This window comes from Pundamilia nyererei, unplaced genomic scaffold, assembly GCF_000239375.1.
Source record: "Pundamilia nyererei isolate P.nyererei 1_Seehausen unplaced genomic scaffold, PunNye1.0 scaffold00021, whole genome shotgun sequence".
Taxonomy (NCBI): domain Eukaryota; kingdom Metazoa; phylum Chordata; class Actinopteri; order Cichliformes; family Cichlidae; genus Pundamilia; species Pundamilia nyererei.
Genome location: NW_005187422.1, coordinates 3,536,639 through 3,551,359, shown reverse-complemented (window position 1 = coordinate 3,551,359; position 14,721 = coordinate 3,536,639). Strand labels below are relative to the sequence as shown.

At 39.4% G+C, this 14,721-nt stretch overlaps 1 protein-coding gene across 4 annotated transcripts in view; it reads right to left on the bottom strand.

Moving 5' to 3' along the window:
* Nucleotides 1-6,720: 6,720 nt before the first annotated feature.
* The window catches only part of epha8 (eph receptor A8), a 145,510-nt gene continuing 137,509 nt past the window's right edge, over nucleotides 6,721-14,721 (bottom strand). For all 4 annotated transcript variants that reach the window (XM_013909243.1, XM_005726680.1, XM_005726681.1 and 1 more), the window contains exons 17-20: nucleotides 14,469-14,618; nucleotides 14,169-14,359; nucleotides 13,135-13,293; nucleotides 6,721-10,644 (exon numbers count right to left, since the gene is read on the bottom strand). In XM_013909243.1, the coding sequence (XP_013764697.1) occupies nucleotides 10,530-10,644; nucleotides 13,135-13,293; nucleotides 14,169-14,359; nucleotides 14,469-14,618 (615 nt within the window). In that variant the 3' untranslated portion in view covers nucleotides 6,721-10,529. The remainder of the gene's footprint in view (nucleotides 10,645-13,134; nucleotides 13,294-14,168; nucleotides 14,360-14,468; nucleotides 14,619-14,721) is intronic.

The window sequence follows — 14,721 nt, the reverse complement described above, 5'->3', positions numbered from 1 at the left end:
TGTTGTACTTCTTTAACGACAGAAGCAAACTTGACAATAAACGCTTAAATCCGTGTATATTGTTTTCTGCTGGCAACGTGGACCTGCTGTGAGGCGATAAGAAATGGCAAAACCACTTGCTGTCATGATCGGCTTTGCGCTGTGATCGCAACCAACATGACGGAGGGACGCATGGACACAAGTGCTCTGAGGGTTTGTGACTACAGATACAGAGTGCTATAACTGCCACTCAAGAAAAGTCAGTCAGGGGACAGCGGAGATTGTTGTCAGTGATATGTGGGAATAAGCATCATCACGAAGACAGGGTAGCATCTGATAATTGGGCGTGGGACTCAATGGCAACAAAGCAACATGGCCTTAGTAATGAGATTAATGATGTTGTGTTAGGTCTCATTTCACTAAGGAGAGGATTATCTCCGAGCAGCCCTCCTAAGGTGAAGGAAAGGACAATTACTCTGAAACAGATTCACCAGACCATTCCCTTTCTGGCTGTAAACAAAATAATGTTTCAAAGCTGGGTCAGGGCTCATTCCCACAGACATAAAAGCTATCTAGTCAAAAGCTCCTCCAATCAGTATAATAGAGAAGACAGTAGCTTTTAGCTTGAGTATTGCAGGGTGATCTTCAGGGCTCTGTCAAGTTGCAAGTTCTCAAAAACCTCATGGTGATTATAAATACACTCCCTGTATATGACCAAGCAGAGCACATAATGATGGTTTGCTTTAACACAGGTGTTTTCTAAATGAATTTTCCTGAACACTGCCCTCACTGAAAACAGGAAAGTCATCCATTAAAGATAAGTTTCGGACAGTATGAGGGTCTTGCTTAAATGATGCAGCACTTCTCCACACAATCTCTCTCTGAAACCTTACAATGCCAGAAATGTTTGTGAAGATGGAGAGAATGGAAGAAGTTTGATTTAAGCACCAAACTGTTCTTTCCAAATTACAAATGTAATGATTTCTGGGACCCTAAAGCTTGAAATGGCTAATAACTGGGAAGCAACAAAAACTGCTTCAGCTCCTGTTAACCCTTTTTGGACACTTGTAAAAAAGGATCCAAGAAATTTTAATTTAGTTTTTTTTCCACCTCTTCCCCATAGTCTACATCGGACTACCCAGAGTCAGCATTGAGCGCAGTCCAGCACAGACTCCCTACCTGTCGTGAACGCACACCAACACACTGCCCCATTAATCTACTAAACCTGAGTCAATCTTTCCCCAAAATCAATGGGTGTGTCAGCCGTGAGCTTACCACAGCCTTCAGTCTATGCGTTTTGCCCTATACTTAATGTCCTCCAGCACCAGGGAATATTTATGAATGTGCCCATACATGCACCTAAACTCCTCTGCCTCCAGACATACCAGTGTTTTGTGGGACAGAGTGTGTGTACACTCTATCTCAACACACAGCTCAACACTGCCCCTAGCATCCTGGAGCACTTCTGTTGTGTTTTGTACGTGCTTCTGAGTTTTTAAGTGCTTCGGAGTTTGTGTACATGCTATGGAGTTTTTACGTGTTTTGAAGTTTTTATGTGTTTTGGAGTTTGTATGTGCCGTAAATATACTTTAAATATACATTAAATATACTTTTATTTATTCACTCCACATAAAATGTAATAAATAAATCATATAATACAAAAACCAACTATTTACATTTCAGCTTTTAAAACACAATTAAATATAAATTAAAATAGGAAAACAAAAACATGCACATGCTCTGTCATATGGACCTGCATGAATAAACTTTCTGAATCCTTTATCATCTGCAACTGAAAATAGTTGTGGACGATTACTATACTATACTACTGTGATGTTGTTGTCCCTGGCTCTTTCTCTTTCTCTCCCTCCCGCTCTGTTCCTGTGCTACTGCGAGTGTAACTACTAGTGATGTGCGGATCGATCCTGAAATATCGATTCCTCCGATACCAATCATTTATGTTCTACAATCGATTCTCACATTAAAATATCGATATTTTAGTAATTTAGGGTAAATTTGTAGTTTATCATTAACAGGAACACAGTGGAAAGAAACTATAACATTCGTATTGTCTACATTGAAAGGAACTACTTCCTCTTCCGCCTTTCATAAGAAACTGTGCGAAATACTGCTGTATAAATGTCTCGCAGCCCCTTGGCATGCGCACTCACGACAATGGCTGAGTGTAATTGTGCGGACGTATTTTACCTCCACAAAAAGCTGAGACGTGGTTTGCGATACATGTGGCAAAAAAGTGAGGTGTTGTGGCCATACTTGCCTACCTTGAGACCTCAGAATTAGGGAGACATTCAGAGGGGCTGTTGGGGGGGGGAATAAATAAATTTACAGTGTTTATTTATCGGATAAAATACGTTAAATGTCACCGTTATTATTGGCCGGCCCGGAAACAGTGGGGGTGTCCAAATTCAGAGGCTGCTTCCACCTGAGGACCCGGCCTTCGCGGTCTAAAGAAAGCCGGGTAGTACGTCACAGGCTCTCTCGGTGGAGTGAAACTCTGCCATCTGCTCCTTGCTATCTAAAATATAATAGGGCGCTGACGTAAACTCTGGACCGTCTCAGACTTTGTTTAATCAGTTTGACGTTTATTCAGCTGTGTGAAAACCCTGAGGAACCCTCCCGAGGGATTAATAAAGTTACATTTAATTTAATCTAATCTAATAACTTTAATCTCAGCCAAACCGATTTACCCACAAACAAATAAAACACTGAAAAAGCCAAACAATAATATTTTTAGGTTATCAAAGTGACTTATATATCATGTTTGACCCGAGTAGTGAAAGACCGCGGGGGGTTTGAAGACGATGTGTCGGCTCAGATATTTGAAGTTTACACAGCTACATGCTCACCTGAAAATAGCTTAAAAGGTTTTTGCGACCCAGAAAGAGAAATAAGAGTAATATTAAAACTAAGCAGCTGCCGTCATTGTTGGAGACTGTAGTTGGCTGGGCTGCGCTATGAATTCTGCGATATGGTTTTTCAATTTTGTTGTCCGGGTGGAAATTCGGGAGAATGGAGGCTCCGGGAGATTTTCGGGAGGGGCACTGAAATTTGGGATTCTCCCGGAAAAATCGGGAGGGTTGGCATGTATGGTTGTGGCAACATCACTAACCTTGTCAAACACCTCAGAGTAAATATCACAGAATATGACGAGCGTATGTTGAGACTGAAGAGGATGAGAGGGACAGGTGCTGCTAGGGCGAGACAGACGTCTCTCACGGAGTCCTTTAGTGTTGCAGGCAGGCAACATGCTCAAATAGCCACAACTTTAGTTTTTTTATTTCTATATGATGAACCCTGCATTATTAAGTGATAAGAACAAGTAATCTGATGTCCTGTAATCATTATGATGCTATAATTTGAGATACAATAAATAAAATAAGTTTTTGTACAAAGTATCGGATCAGTATCGTCGATACCACCCTGAATCTTACTTGGTATCGGATTGGTGAATCAGTGGTATCGCACATCACTAGTAAGTACCGCCCCGCCCCCTTCGTCCCAGTGCAAAGCACAAGTCTCGTGCGGAGTGAAGCAGAAAAAAGTGCGAGAGAGGGTGAGAGAAAGAAAAAAAAAAAACACGGTTCACGTCGCTCACTTCAAAGAGTCGGCTGTAAGAGCCGTTTCGTTCGCGACCGACACATCACTACTGCTTAGAACGCCTTTGTACAAAGGCTAGTCTTGTTTTTCATTAGGATATGTATTATCAACACATGCACCACTGCCAGTGTTGGGGAGTAACGGGATACAAACCCAAACAAAACACGCATTAAGAGGCTCTAATGCCTGCGTCTCAATCTCTCGGCCCATGTCACCTTTACTTGCGGCCCACAATATGACGTGAAGAAATATTTTAAAAAATTATTCACAAAAAGTATTTAATATGAAGGCAATAGGCAGAGTGTTACAGGCATCAGCCTAAAGAATGCTGCAGGGAGAATGGACTGTCATACCAGTTAAGTGTCTGTGAGCGAGGGAGGGAGAAAAAGGAGAGTGGAAAAGTACGAGTTGTCACCGTGCAGAAACGGGAAATGGAAGCATGCAAATATAATAATAATAATTACCTAATGTCCACCTACTGTTACTCATTTTATATTAAGATTTTTAAATCTAGTTGCTATTGGTATGGTATTGAGTAACATAATGGAATATGTTACAAAATACATTTGGGGCATGTATTCTGTAATCTGTAGTGGAATACATTTTAAAAGTAACCTTCCCAACACTGACCACTGCAAGGATGCTGTGTCTACAGATAAACCTGAATATTATGCAACACTAATAAGGTCTGGTGAAAGGAATACTTGGACTTTTTTCTCTACTATAAACAATATTTTTTGACAACTTGACAAATTTTTAATAGTAATATGCCAACAGCTGAGTCTTCTAGGTAATATATTGAATGATCCCCCTTCTCTTCTTTCTAGCTTAAACTCCTGATTGTTGAGGAAATATCGGAATTTATTAAGAAATGTAAACTTTCCACTTGTTATTTTAACCCACTTCCCACTCATGTGGTTAAATCCAGTTTGTCCTCTCAGTTTCTTGCCTTTTACTGGCATTAACACAGATTAGGGAAAACCTAATCACTGGCTTTGTTCCTTTACCCCTCAAAACAGCTGTGATAATTCCAGTTCTTTAGAAACCAAGTGCAGACGCTTTCAGTGAAAATAATTATGGTCCTAGTGCTAGTTTACTTTTGCTTTCAAAAATGTATGAAAAAGTGTTGCTATGCAGATTTACCTCACTCACCTTAATAATATTTAATTTCAGTATGGTTTTCAGAGACAGCCCTGGTCAAAATCACACGTGATCTACTGATGTAAGCAGACTCTGCACTCCTAACTATACTTCCTTTGACATAATCGCTGATGATATTTTCTTGAAGAGACTAGAATCTATTGTTCCATTGGTACTTTACATGCCTGGTTTAAAACATGCCTCTCAGATCACAGTCGTTATGTACAATTAAAATATATCACATGTGTGCTAATTTTCTCACATTAGTAACAAAACATGTTCTTCTGTTTTGGATAAATGCATTAAAACCTCTCTATGTTGAGAATTCTCCAACTCTTTCATCCCAGTTAACAGTTCACGTTTGCGACACCACAAATTTCAAAACACATATAAATAGTATAATAATAATAATAATATTAATAATAATAATATTATATTTTCAGTTGTGTAGTTTTAGTTGGTAATGCACATCCTTTACAGTTAACAATAATGGTATTCTTGTAAATGCTCAACTCAAAACATATCATATAAACATATTAAACCTTTTGAATATTATAATTCGGTTCTATCTGCTCTCTATCTCTTCTCTCTCCGTCTTTAAAGCCATGGTAAATGGACTGGTTCTTATACTGCGTATTTTTACTCTACCTGAGCACTCAAAGTACTCTATACAGCTTACCTCATTCATTTATTCATACAAGCACTTTTTCTATTGAAGTGCTTTATATCTAACATTTACACACAGTCATAATCCGATGGCTGCATCAAAGAGCAGCTTGGGGTTAGCATCTTACCCAAGGATATCTGACGTGCAGACTGGAGTAGACAGGGATAGAAACACCAACCTTCTGATTCATAGATGACCTACTCTACCTCCTGAGCTATAACCACCCCATGAGGTTATGATTTGACATGGAATTTGCTGATATTGGATTTCTGGTGTCATTGTGGGCTATTGATGCTCAGTCCATCTCATGATACACTGAGCATTTCTTCTTCACCCACCTCTTTTCAGTCTCTGTGTATATCTCTATTTATACACCACTATTGCATTTAATCATTGGTAATTATTAAACCCAAGCTCTCACAGTGTCCCTCTGGTCCTGTCTCCCTCCGCTCTCTTTCTGCTTACCCCTAAGCGTTCATAATAGATGACTGGCTCTCCCTTCGCCTGGTTCTGCCAGAGTTTTCTTCCTGTCAAAAGGGAGTTTTTTTTTCTTCCCACCGTCACTGCTCATATTCAGTCATCTGATTGTTTGGGTTTTCTCACTGTTAATGTACGGCATTTCTTTGCAGTTATATAGTGCCTTGATGTGACTGTTAATGTGAATTATAGCAATAAAAAATGTTTCAAACATATATACTCACATACATTTAGTATATTTCACACAAATCTTACGTAAAAATGAAGAGCTCAAGAGATGCTGTGTTTAACTTAGTCACAGATACATTTAAAAATAACATGGAATTGTTTTCACTTTCATGGTGCAAATTGGCTGCTCTTTAGCCTGTTGGATGGGGATGCTGTCACATAGATATTTTAGTTTAAGGATATTTTTTATTTCTCAATAGAAATCTACTAAAACCAGTCATGTTTTCAACTGCAGTTACAAAATAATTTTTCAGAGGTCTTTAATACTAGCAAAGCAGGTAGAAATTCAACTAGCAGCTTTGCTAATCTAAAAGATCCCAGATCAGCTGCCTGACAGTGATGTAATCAATCACAGTTGCATAACAAAATAATCAGTGCCAGCAGGAAAGTCCCTCAGCTCATGCAGTCAAGCATATAATAACTAGAAAGTGACACTGCTCATCACACTTTATGTTCTGGACTCATTTGACTAAAACAACAAATGTGAAAAAACACCAACAGCTCTGATGAAGCTTAAGTTGCGCAGACATTCATGACTCAAGCTAGTGCAGCGACAATTAAAAACAGTAAAAGCCATTGTGTTAAAAACAGTCGCAACATCATTGTTGCAGTCACACACAGACAAACGTTCCTTTATTGTGTATTTATGGACAGTTTGCACATTAATGATTTATCATTAGCAACAAGAATGATTCATTGACTGTAATAAAACCTCTCTGATTTGTATTATTTGGAAAACAAATGAGCATGAATAAATAATGAAAGGTGAATAAATCCGGTTGTTATCATTTTTTTCTTCCTTCCAGTGACTGAACTTGCTGTATACATTATAAATCAAGTCATCTAGCAAAAACATATCCTAACTTTATAAAATATGGGTTTTCAGTCCAGTATCTTCAAAAGCATCCTAAAGGAAAAATAAACCAGTAGTGAAATGCCACTATAATACATATTCATGAAATATCATGAGGTTCTTCTAATAAAAACTGACATCAACCATCTAGAGGAAAAACCTACCAAGGTGCACAAGAAAAGACATTCTCCTGATGGCTCGGGGGGAGGGGGGGTATAAATTAGGACTGATTATGTACTTTTTCATAGTGTCTCGAAATAAACATTCTACTTACATGTTCTTCTTAACCTTTCCCTCAAACACTGAGGTAAACAGTGTGATCACATTTGATCAGAAGTAACACTTTATTTTACAGTCTGCGTAGCTTATGTGTATTATATCCCATTATTGAAAGACAGAACGCTGGGATACAGATTTATCGCACTGAATAGTGTCAGTGCTCAATCCCAGGAGTAAGTTTCACTGAACTAAACACGCATTGTAGCATTTTGTTTATGAACTGCCAAAATAGTATGAGGGCTTCCAGTTGTAACACACCCAGTAAAATATTATTCAGAAGATACAGAATCTACAATTTCCACCCTAATATTTCATTTCAATTGCAAGCTATAGTAACTTATTACTGGAATACTAGTTAAGGGATTATTTAAGTACAAAATATAAAAATGTACAGTATGCTTAGTAATTTTCATTGTCATTTATGGGGAACTTTGAGATCGACCTGATCAGGACTATTTGGACAGGACGCATTTGTTGTGTGTAATGGTGGTAACAACATGGAGTAGATTTAGCTAACATTGGGTGCTCAGTATTTGGGACACTGACGCCCATATTCAGGAAACAGGTGTTCTCTTATGTGAAAACGGAAATCGGCAAATATATAAATTTGTGCTACATTGATATTTATTTCACAAATGCATGTAACTTGTTTTGTATTTTATAGATTTTTTTCTTGCTAACAGATAAATATCTGCTTAGCACTCTCCTTCATTAAACATAGCTTAACAGCTCTTTGAACTGGCAATAAAATACAAATTTATTTTTTAAAAATGAAAAGGAACAATGTCTCTATAGTGTAGTGGTTTAAATGTTTACCTAAAAAGCAAAAGTTCACTGGTCCCGGGAGGATGCTCTTTGGGTTTTTTTCAGAAAGTGTATCTGGTATAAAACCTCTGCCAAATCAAACATGGAATTCTCCACTATGGTAATCACGCGTGAATAAGGAAGCAGCCTAAAATAGTTTTACCGTGTAAGATTTAATGGTGAGGTAGCACATTGCAGCTGACTCCTTTGCTGTCCTACAGGTGAAAGCCTCACTTCAATGCAAAAAGCCAGAGTTAGGTTTATCCATTCATGGCCTTGTAACTTGGCAGGCCATGTGAAAGATAACCCTTCCACCTATATAAATAAGAAGAAGTGGTCTAAAACTGACACATTTTTTAAAATAACTGCTGTATTATAAAGTTGTAACCTCTGGGAAATTAAATTCGAAGTCACTATGAAGTCGGAAAAAATTGGATCTTTCTAATATCTCAGGAAGAACGTTGAATTCCCAGCTTTAGGACAGCTAAAAGTAAATTTACAGCCTGGTGCTTTTATGACAGCTTCTCCTGTCATAATGTGTTAATCTGGATACTGATGTTAGAGGCACGGCCACTTTGATTTACAGGTGTACTGTCAGTACACTCGTAAATCCTCACCTCCTCTAATTTTTTTCATTGAACTGGACTTCTTGGCCATGTTTGTGCTGTCGATGCCCTTTGTAGCATTTTATTTTATTTGGTAAATAATATGGCCTGCTGTGGTTTACATCCTGCCTAAGAAATTTGTACTCCAGTTTTGTTGAGGGAACTTCTAGTATTTTATTAGTCTGCTACTAATTAGCACATACTGTGGGTTCCAAGCATAGACTCTCTGAATGCAACTCGCTAACCAAGCCTAATACCCTTAACCTCTATTTAACCACACAACCCTTTATGTAAATGTTCTAATTTCTGGCTCCAAAAGCAACACAGCAAAATGCTAACTTTGAGGCATCAAAATGTTCAGAAACCAATGAGTGTCATGTATCATTTATATACAACATGTGCTTACAGGCCACTAATGAAATCCTAGGTTTAAAACCTCTATTTCAGTTCCGCCTATAGACTCCAGTAAATTTGACACACTGACCCATTCAAGCAACAATAAAACATAGTTTTGTTTCAGGAAATATTTGCTTTGATATCCTACAACATATGTTGTAGGAAAAGTACAATAAGATGAAAACAGACTTTAAAACCATTGGCATGAAAACAGTTCGACGCTTACTAGCTTGATCTCACATTCTTGCCAAGTGAACTTAAGAAGTAAGGTCAATTCATCAACCTGCTGTTCTCAAGGTCATTACAAACTAAACGGATTCATCTTGCGTCACATTTACACCTGATTTGAAATGAATTTCAGATGACAGTGCACTTGGAATAAATATGCCCAAATATACTTAAAATACATCCGATTTATAGCATTTACCACACCATAAAAATGGCCAGCATTGCTTAATATTATGCACATGGAATAACAGTGCATAATATTTCAACATATTTTCTTTTCTGCTTTCTGATGCAGTGAAGAAAAGACTGAAATAAATCTCATAAGCAATGTATTTACTGTATAACCCCAATAAATGTTAGATTTCTCTTCTACTTCTTGGGTTTATTAATGTTTTACTTCATCATTTCCTTATTATTCTTTAAAACAGCTAACTTTTGAAAGGACTGGAGGAAGATCTAGTTGCAGTTGTGGCTGCAAAGAGATCTGTGACACAACTGCAAGACCTCTACAACACAGAGAGATTGTAGAATAAAGTGCACTGTAACTGAATCACACACATCTTCCGAGTACAATAGTTGTGCGCCGTGCAGCTTCAGACTGGGCAGAGGGCTCTTGGGCTCTCCTGGGGTCATTCATCAAGGTTGGGCGGTGGAGAAATGTGCCTGTTGTTGGTATTAATAGCCCGAGGTGAAATAGGTCCTCTACACTGCGGAGGCGATCTGGCAACTCGGGTGAGCCCTATTTCACTTTGCTCAACTTTGTTTTTGTCCCGGCTCGAGCTTCATTGTGGACCTCATTCTTTTCAAGCTTCTCAAGCGCCATCGAAACATTTAAACCCCCCACCCCCACTTACTACATCACTCCATCCACTCTTGCTATTGCCTGGTTCCGCAAATCATATTTCTCTGGTAAATTCATGATTGATAAATTATTTTCTCTTTGTAGAATACAATAAAATCATTTGTGCTAATTAAGGCAGTCTTTTCATTTACAAACAAGACATTTAAACTCAGAAAATTTAATTGGGTTGGGAAAAAAACAAAATAAAAGGTTGGACTTTTCCCAAAGAAGTCATTATTTACTTGTTCTGTCAGTAAAACTTTTCACATTTTGTTCTTTCATCTCTTGAAGAAAAGTCTTGGAAAGTTCCCAACATCTCCCAGTTTTCTGATCCTTTTATTTCCAGTGGAGTCCCTCGTGACCTTTTAGAAGCCTGGGTTTCCAGATTTTAGCAGAGAAACCACGGCATTGGAATTATACGTGCACCGACGGCACACTCTTGTTGAGGACTTGCGCCCTCATCAGCTGGACGCTGGTCATGATCTTCTTCTGATGGCCCATTAATGTCACCCCGAGCCTCTGGATATCCCTATATGGCACACACACAAAAACAAATCAGATTTGAAGATTTATGAAAGTTGGACTCTACAGGCCCCAGTTAGTGTGTTAAAGTTTATGACATGTGATCAGGAAAACAACTGAACAACTACAGCTTGTTTAGAAGGTTTTCCAAGACGAAGCCTCTTCTCTCTAAAATGAACATGGCAGCACAGCTTGGTTTTGAAATCTGACAAACCACCAACAACCTGTTTAATCATAATACATTATTCACAGGACCTGGGCATCTTGCAGGTAATTACAAACCTTTGTAATGGAAGTAAACACATAATCATAACTGTAATGTGATTACTGAATTTAGTACAACAACATGTAACAAGTAACATAGAGTTAAGTGTCAAGACTGTTAGTCTGGAAAGCAACTGTATAAATGAGTGTATTTACCTAGAGGAAAAAATGAAAGACACGTGTGTCATTAAATATCTCACTAGCATTACTGCGCCGCTGTTAGGACATGGGAAGATCTGAGTATAATTGTAACTGATTATTCCATTAATTTAATAGGCTGCTTTAATGCAGGTATCAGTGTTTGAAAAATTTTCCTCTGATTGTTCAGTTGCTGCCTGCTGAAGTGAAACAGTGTAAGAGTAATTAAGATGGTACTTGCACATTTTATATGTGGTCAAAAAGTACAATGCCCAGGTGTTCTGTTTTAGGAATATATTTCTATGTTATGGATTTAAAAAATAATAGCATTTATTTCCTTGTATAAGTAACACAACCAAATTTCTCCTAAGGCTTTAATGATTGTATTGGTGCCCGTCAGTAAAGGACAAAGGCTTTAGATGATTTCTGAAAACTACACACATTCTTACTTCCTACAGACCAAGGTAACGGTTTGTGGATTCATACCAGCAGTTTACTTTCAACAGAATCCCAATCAACAAAATTTGAATATTAAAATTAAATAAAAAAAGATATGACATTACAAAGTAGTTTATATAGAGTTTTTTACATTCTTCTTGTTTGCACAACAGTTTATAATTTATCCATCCATCCATCTAAAGAAAAAAAATTCCCTCTTGCCCCTGCGGGCAGTCTTTATCCTTCAAACTTGGGTCCTCTACCAGCCTCTATGGATCTTGTGCTCAGAGCTTGTTCTTGTGCTGCCGTGATTAGTGCATGATCTGTGCTGTCTTTCAGTCCAGCTTTGTCCAGCCACTGGTAGGACTCCTGGATATCAGCCACCTCCTCTATCTGCCGGTGGTACATACCGTGCAGGGGCCTGTCCTTCCATTATGGTTCCTCCTCTTTCTCCTCATTCTTGAGTTTCTGCTGCCCGAGGTATTTACTGAGCATGCGGTCAGTTGGGGCCATCTTCCTGATGTACTCATGAATGTTGGTTGTCTCATCCTGGATTGTGGTGCTGACACTCATTAGTCCCTGGCCTCCTTCCTTCCGCTTAGCGTACAGCCTCAGGGTGCTGGACTTGGGGTGAAACCCTCCATGCATGGTAAGAGCTTCCTTTTCCTGACGTCAGTGGCTTCTATCTCCTCCTTTGGCCAGGTTATTATTCAAGCAGGTGCGGCTTTTCTATGGATTGTCCATGATTTTCGTGATATCGTAAGAGGATTTGTTTTGTTTGTTCCGCTGTTGTACGGCACTAGGTTGCCTGGCGGAAGGGCATGTGATCAGACACACAGTATCGGGGTTCAAGAGTGGTATGTTGGTCACATGTCCGTCCGCCAGGTAACGTAGTGCCGTACGAAGTAGCGCGAAAAACAAACTTCAAAGTAGTGGCTAATGTATGTACAAAACGGGATTTTCCCCTGATTTTAGCTTGTGCGGCTAATATTCAGGTGCGCTTTGCAGTCCGGAAAATACGGTAATTCCATCAGCTGCAAATATTATAATGCCTCATACTTGAGATGGGATTTTTTTGGATATACACTAATGGACACTCAAGAAATTGGTGTGAGAGAGTCTGAGTGATTTAGTTTCATATTATAGGAAAGCTGTGCTAATGTAGTTTGATGCTAGCTGAAGGACAGGCTTGAAGGCTGGGTGGCATAAGTTCCTGACCCCTGGGTCAGATTTGAAAAGCATTGTGGGAGGTTTTAATATGTGTTCGACTGAGCTCAGAGGCTCATGGGACAGAAGAATGGAGATGATAATCAATAAGTGTTATAATATAATATATTACCTCTTTTCTGTGCACAAGCTATGCCATTCTATGTCCTGTAAAGCAGTTTAAGGTCTGTGTGAGGTGATTTTCTCTCACATTAGCTGGTAGAGCACCTACACTACTACTACTACTACTAATAATAATAATACATTTTATTTGAGGGCGCCTTTCAAAAACTCAAGGTCATCTTACAAAAGAACAACATTAATAAAAGAAGCAATAGTCATAAAATAAGTTAAAATTGCAAAGCAGAACTCTACAACAGGTAAGATTTTACTACATCTAACAGCTCACTACTGCCTCTGAGCTGCTGAGACTTCCCCAGGAAGCGCTTACCCTTGGTTCATGCTTATGACGTGACCCAGAGTGTGGTACCCCCCAGCTGCAAAGTGTTCCTTGTAGCGGCTCATCTTTATGGTGTCCAGCCACTCGTCTACTGAGTTACAGCTGCTGAAGTCAGGGATAGCTCTCTCCATCAGTGTAGGACTGTTTAAACTGCAGCAAATAAAGACAGATGGCAGTGGATCAGAAGTAAAAGAGACAGGAAGATGTATCGGAAGACAAAAAGATTAGTTGAAGGCAGCTTGAAAAGGAGAGGAGTCAAAAAGTGAGCAAGAGGGAGAATCCTGAGGGAAAAGGGGCTTTTGAAATGCACAAGTATGTGAGACAGGAAATCGATAGCAGTTAAAATGATTGAGAAGAGGTGGTGACCGTGGTTGCAGGATGGCTGCTTTGGGTAGATTAACACATGGAGAAATGTTTAACACTCCTCCTGCTTCTCTGCCTCTTAATATTCCTACTGTTTCTCTCACCTCACAGTGTCATGCACCATTGACTCCATAGGACCTGAGATCTGAACTGAGCAATTTACACAGGTCTAGCTTTAGCCTGGGTGTCCTTTCAAACCTGCTCCCAGATTCACTATGGATCAATGTCAATATCACAGCGAGGCTTTTACTTAATGCACAGCGCGTCTATCAGAGATGAGCTTATTGGAAAACGAACATGACCGCTCGCTTCATCTGCCAGACAACTTTGAGGGAAACTTTAGGCTGCAACTTTATCCCACCGCGCCCATGCTTGATAGCAGCGGGATGAGATTGGATTTACTCTGCTTCCCACACCAGGATGGTTACTTAGTAGCTTAACAGTCAGTCACCATATATTGTCCCGGAGATCATCTTCTCAGGCCCTCGCAGGTGGTGTCTTGCTTTGATTTGCAGTTTAATCCGCTAATCACATGAACCAATATTTGATTAAATTTTGGCGAGCTGTCTTGCCAAATTAAATCAAAAAGACTCCTCGGCATGTGACATAATGCACTCATGTTGTGCCGCTGCAAATATGGATTTATTCCGTTGCCCACCTACCTGCAGAGCGTGTCCATAGACTTCAGGTTCTCTGGGTTGCGGATTAGCTTGTCAAGAACGGTGACTATCTGGCAAAAACGGGGCCTCTCGTTGCGATCCTTCTGCCAGCAATCCAGCATGAGTGTGTGTAGAGCAGCAGCACAGCCCATAGGAGCAGGCAGCCTGTAGCCCTCCTCAACAGATTTGATCACCTGTACATGTCCAGCAGAATATGCATAAGGCCACAATGTGTAGCATAAAAATAAACATCACATTACCTCTGGTCGCTAAATGGTATTTAAATCAGCAAACACCACTCACATCTCTGTTAGTGAGATTCCAGTATGGTCGCTCTCCATAGGACATCACCTCCCACATGACCACGCCATAACTCCACACATCACTGGAGGAGGAGAATTTCCTGTATGCGATGGCCTCTGGAGCTGTCCACCGGATTGGGATTTTTCCACCCTGCCAGGAAGACAAAAAAATTCAAGCAAGGATACAGAAGAGATTTGGAGAAAAAATGTAAGACAGACCACATCCAGAGCTAAACGTTTCACTGCCATTGTGT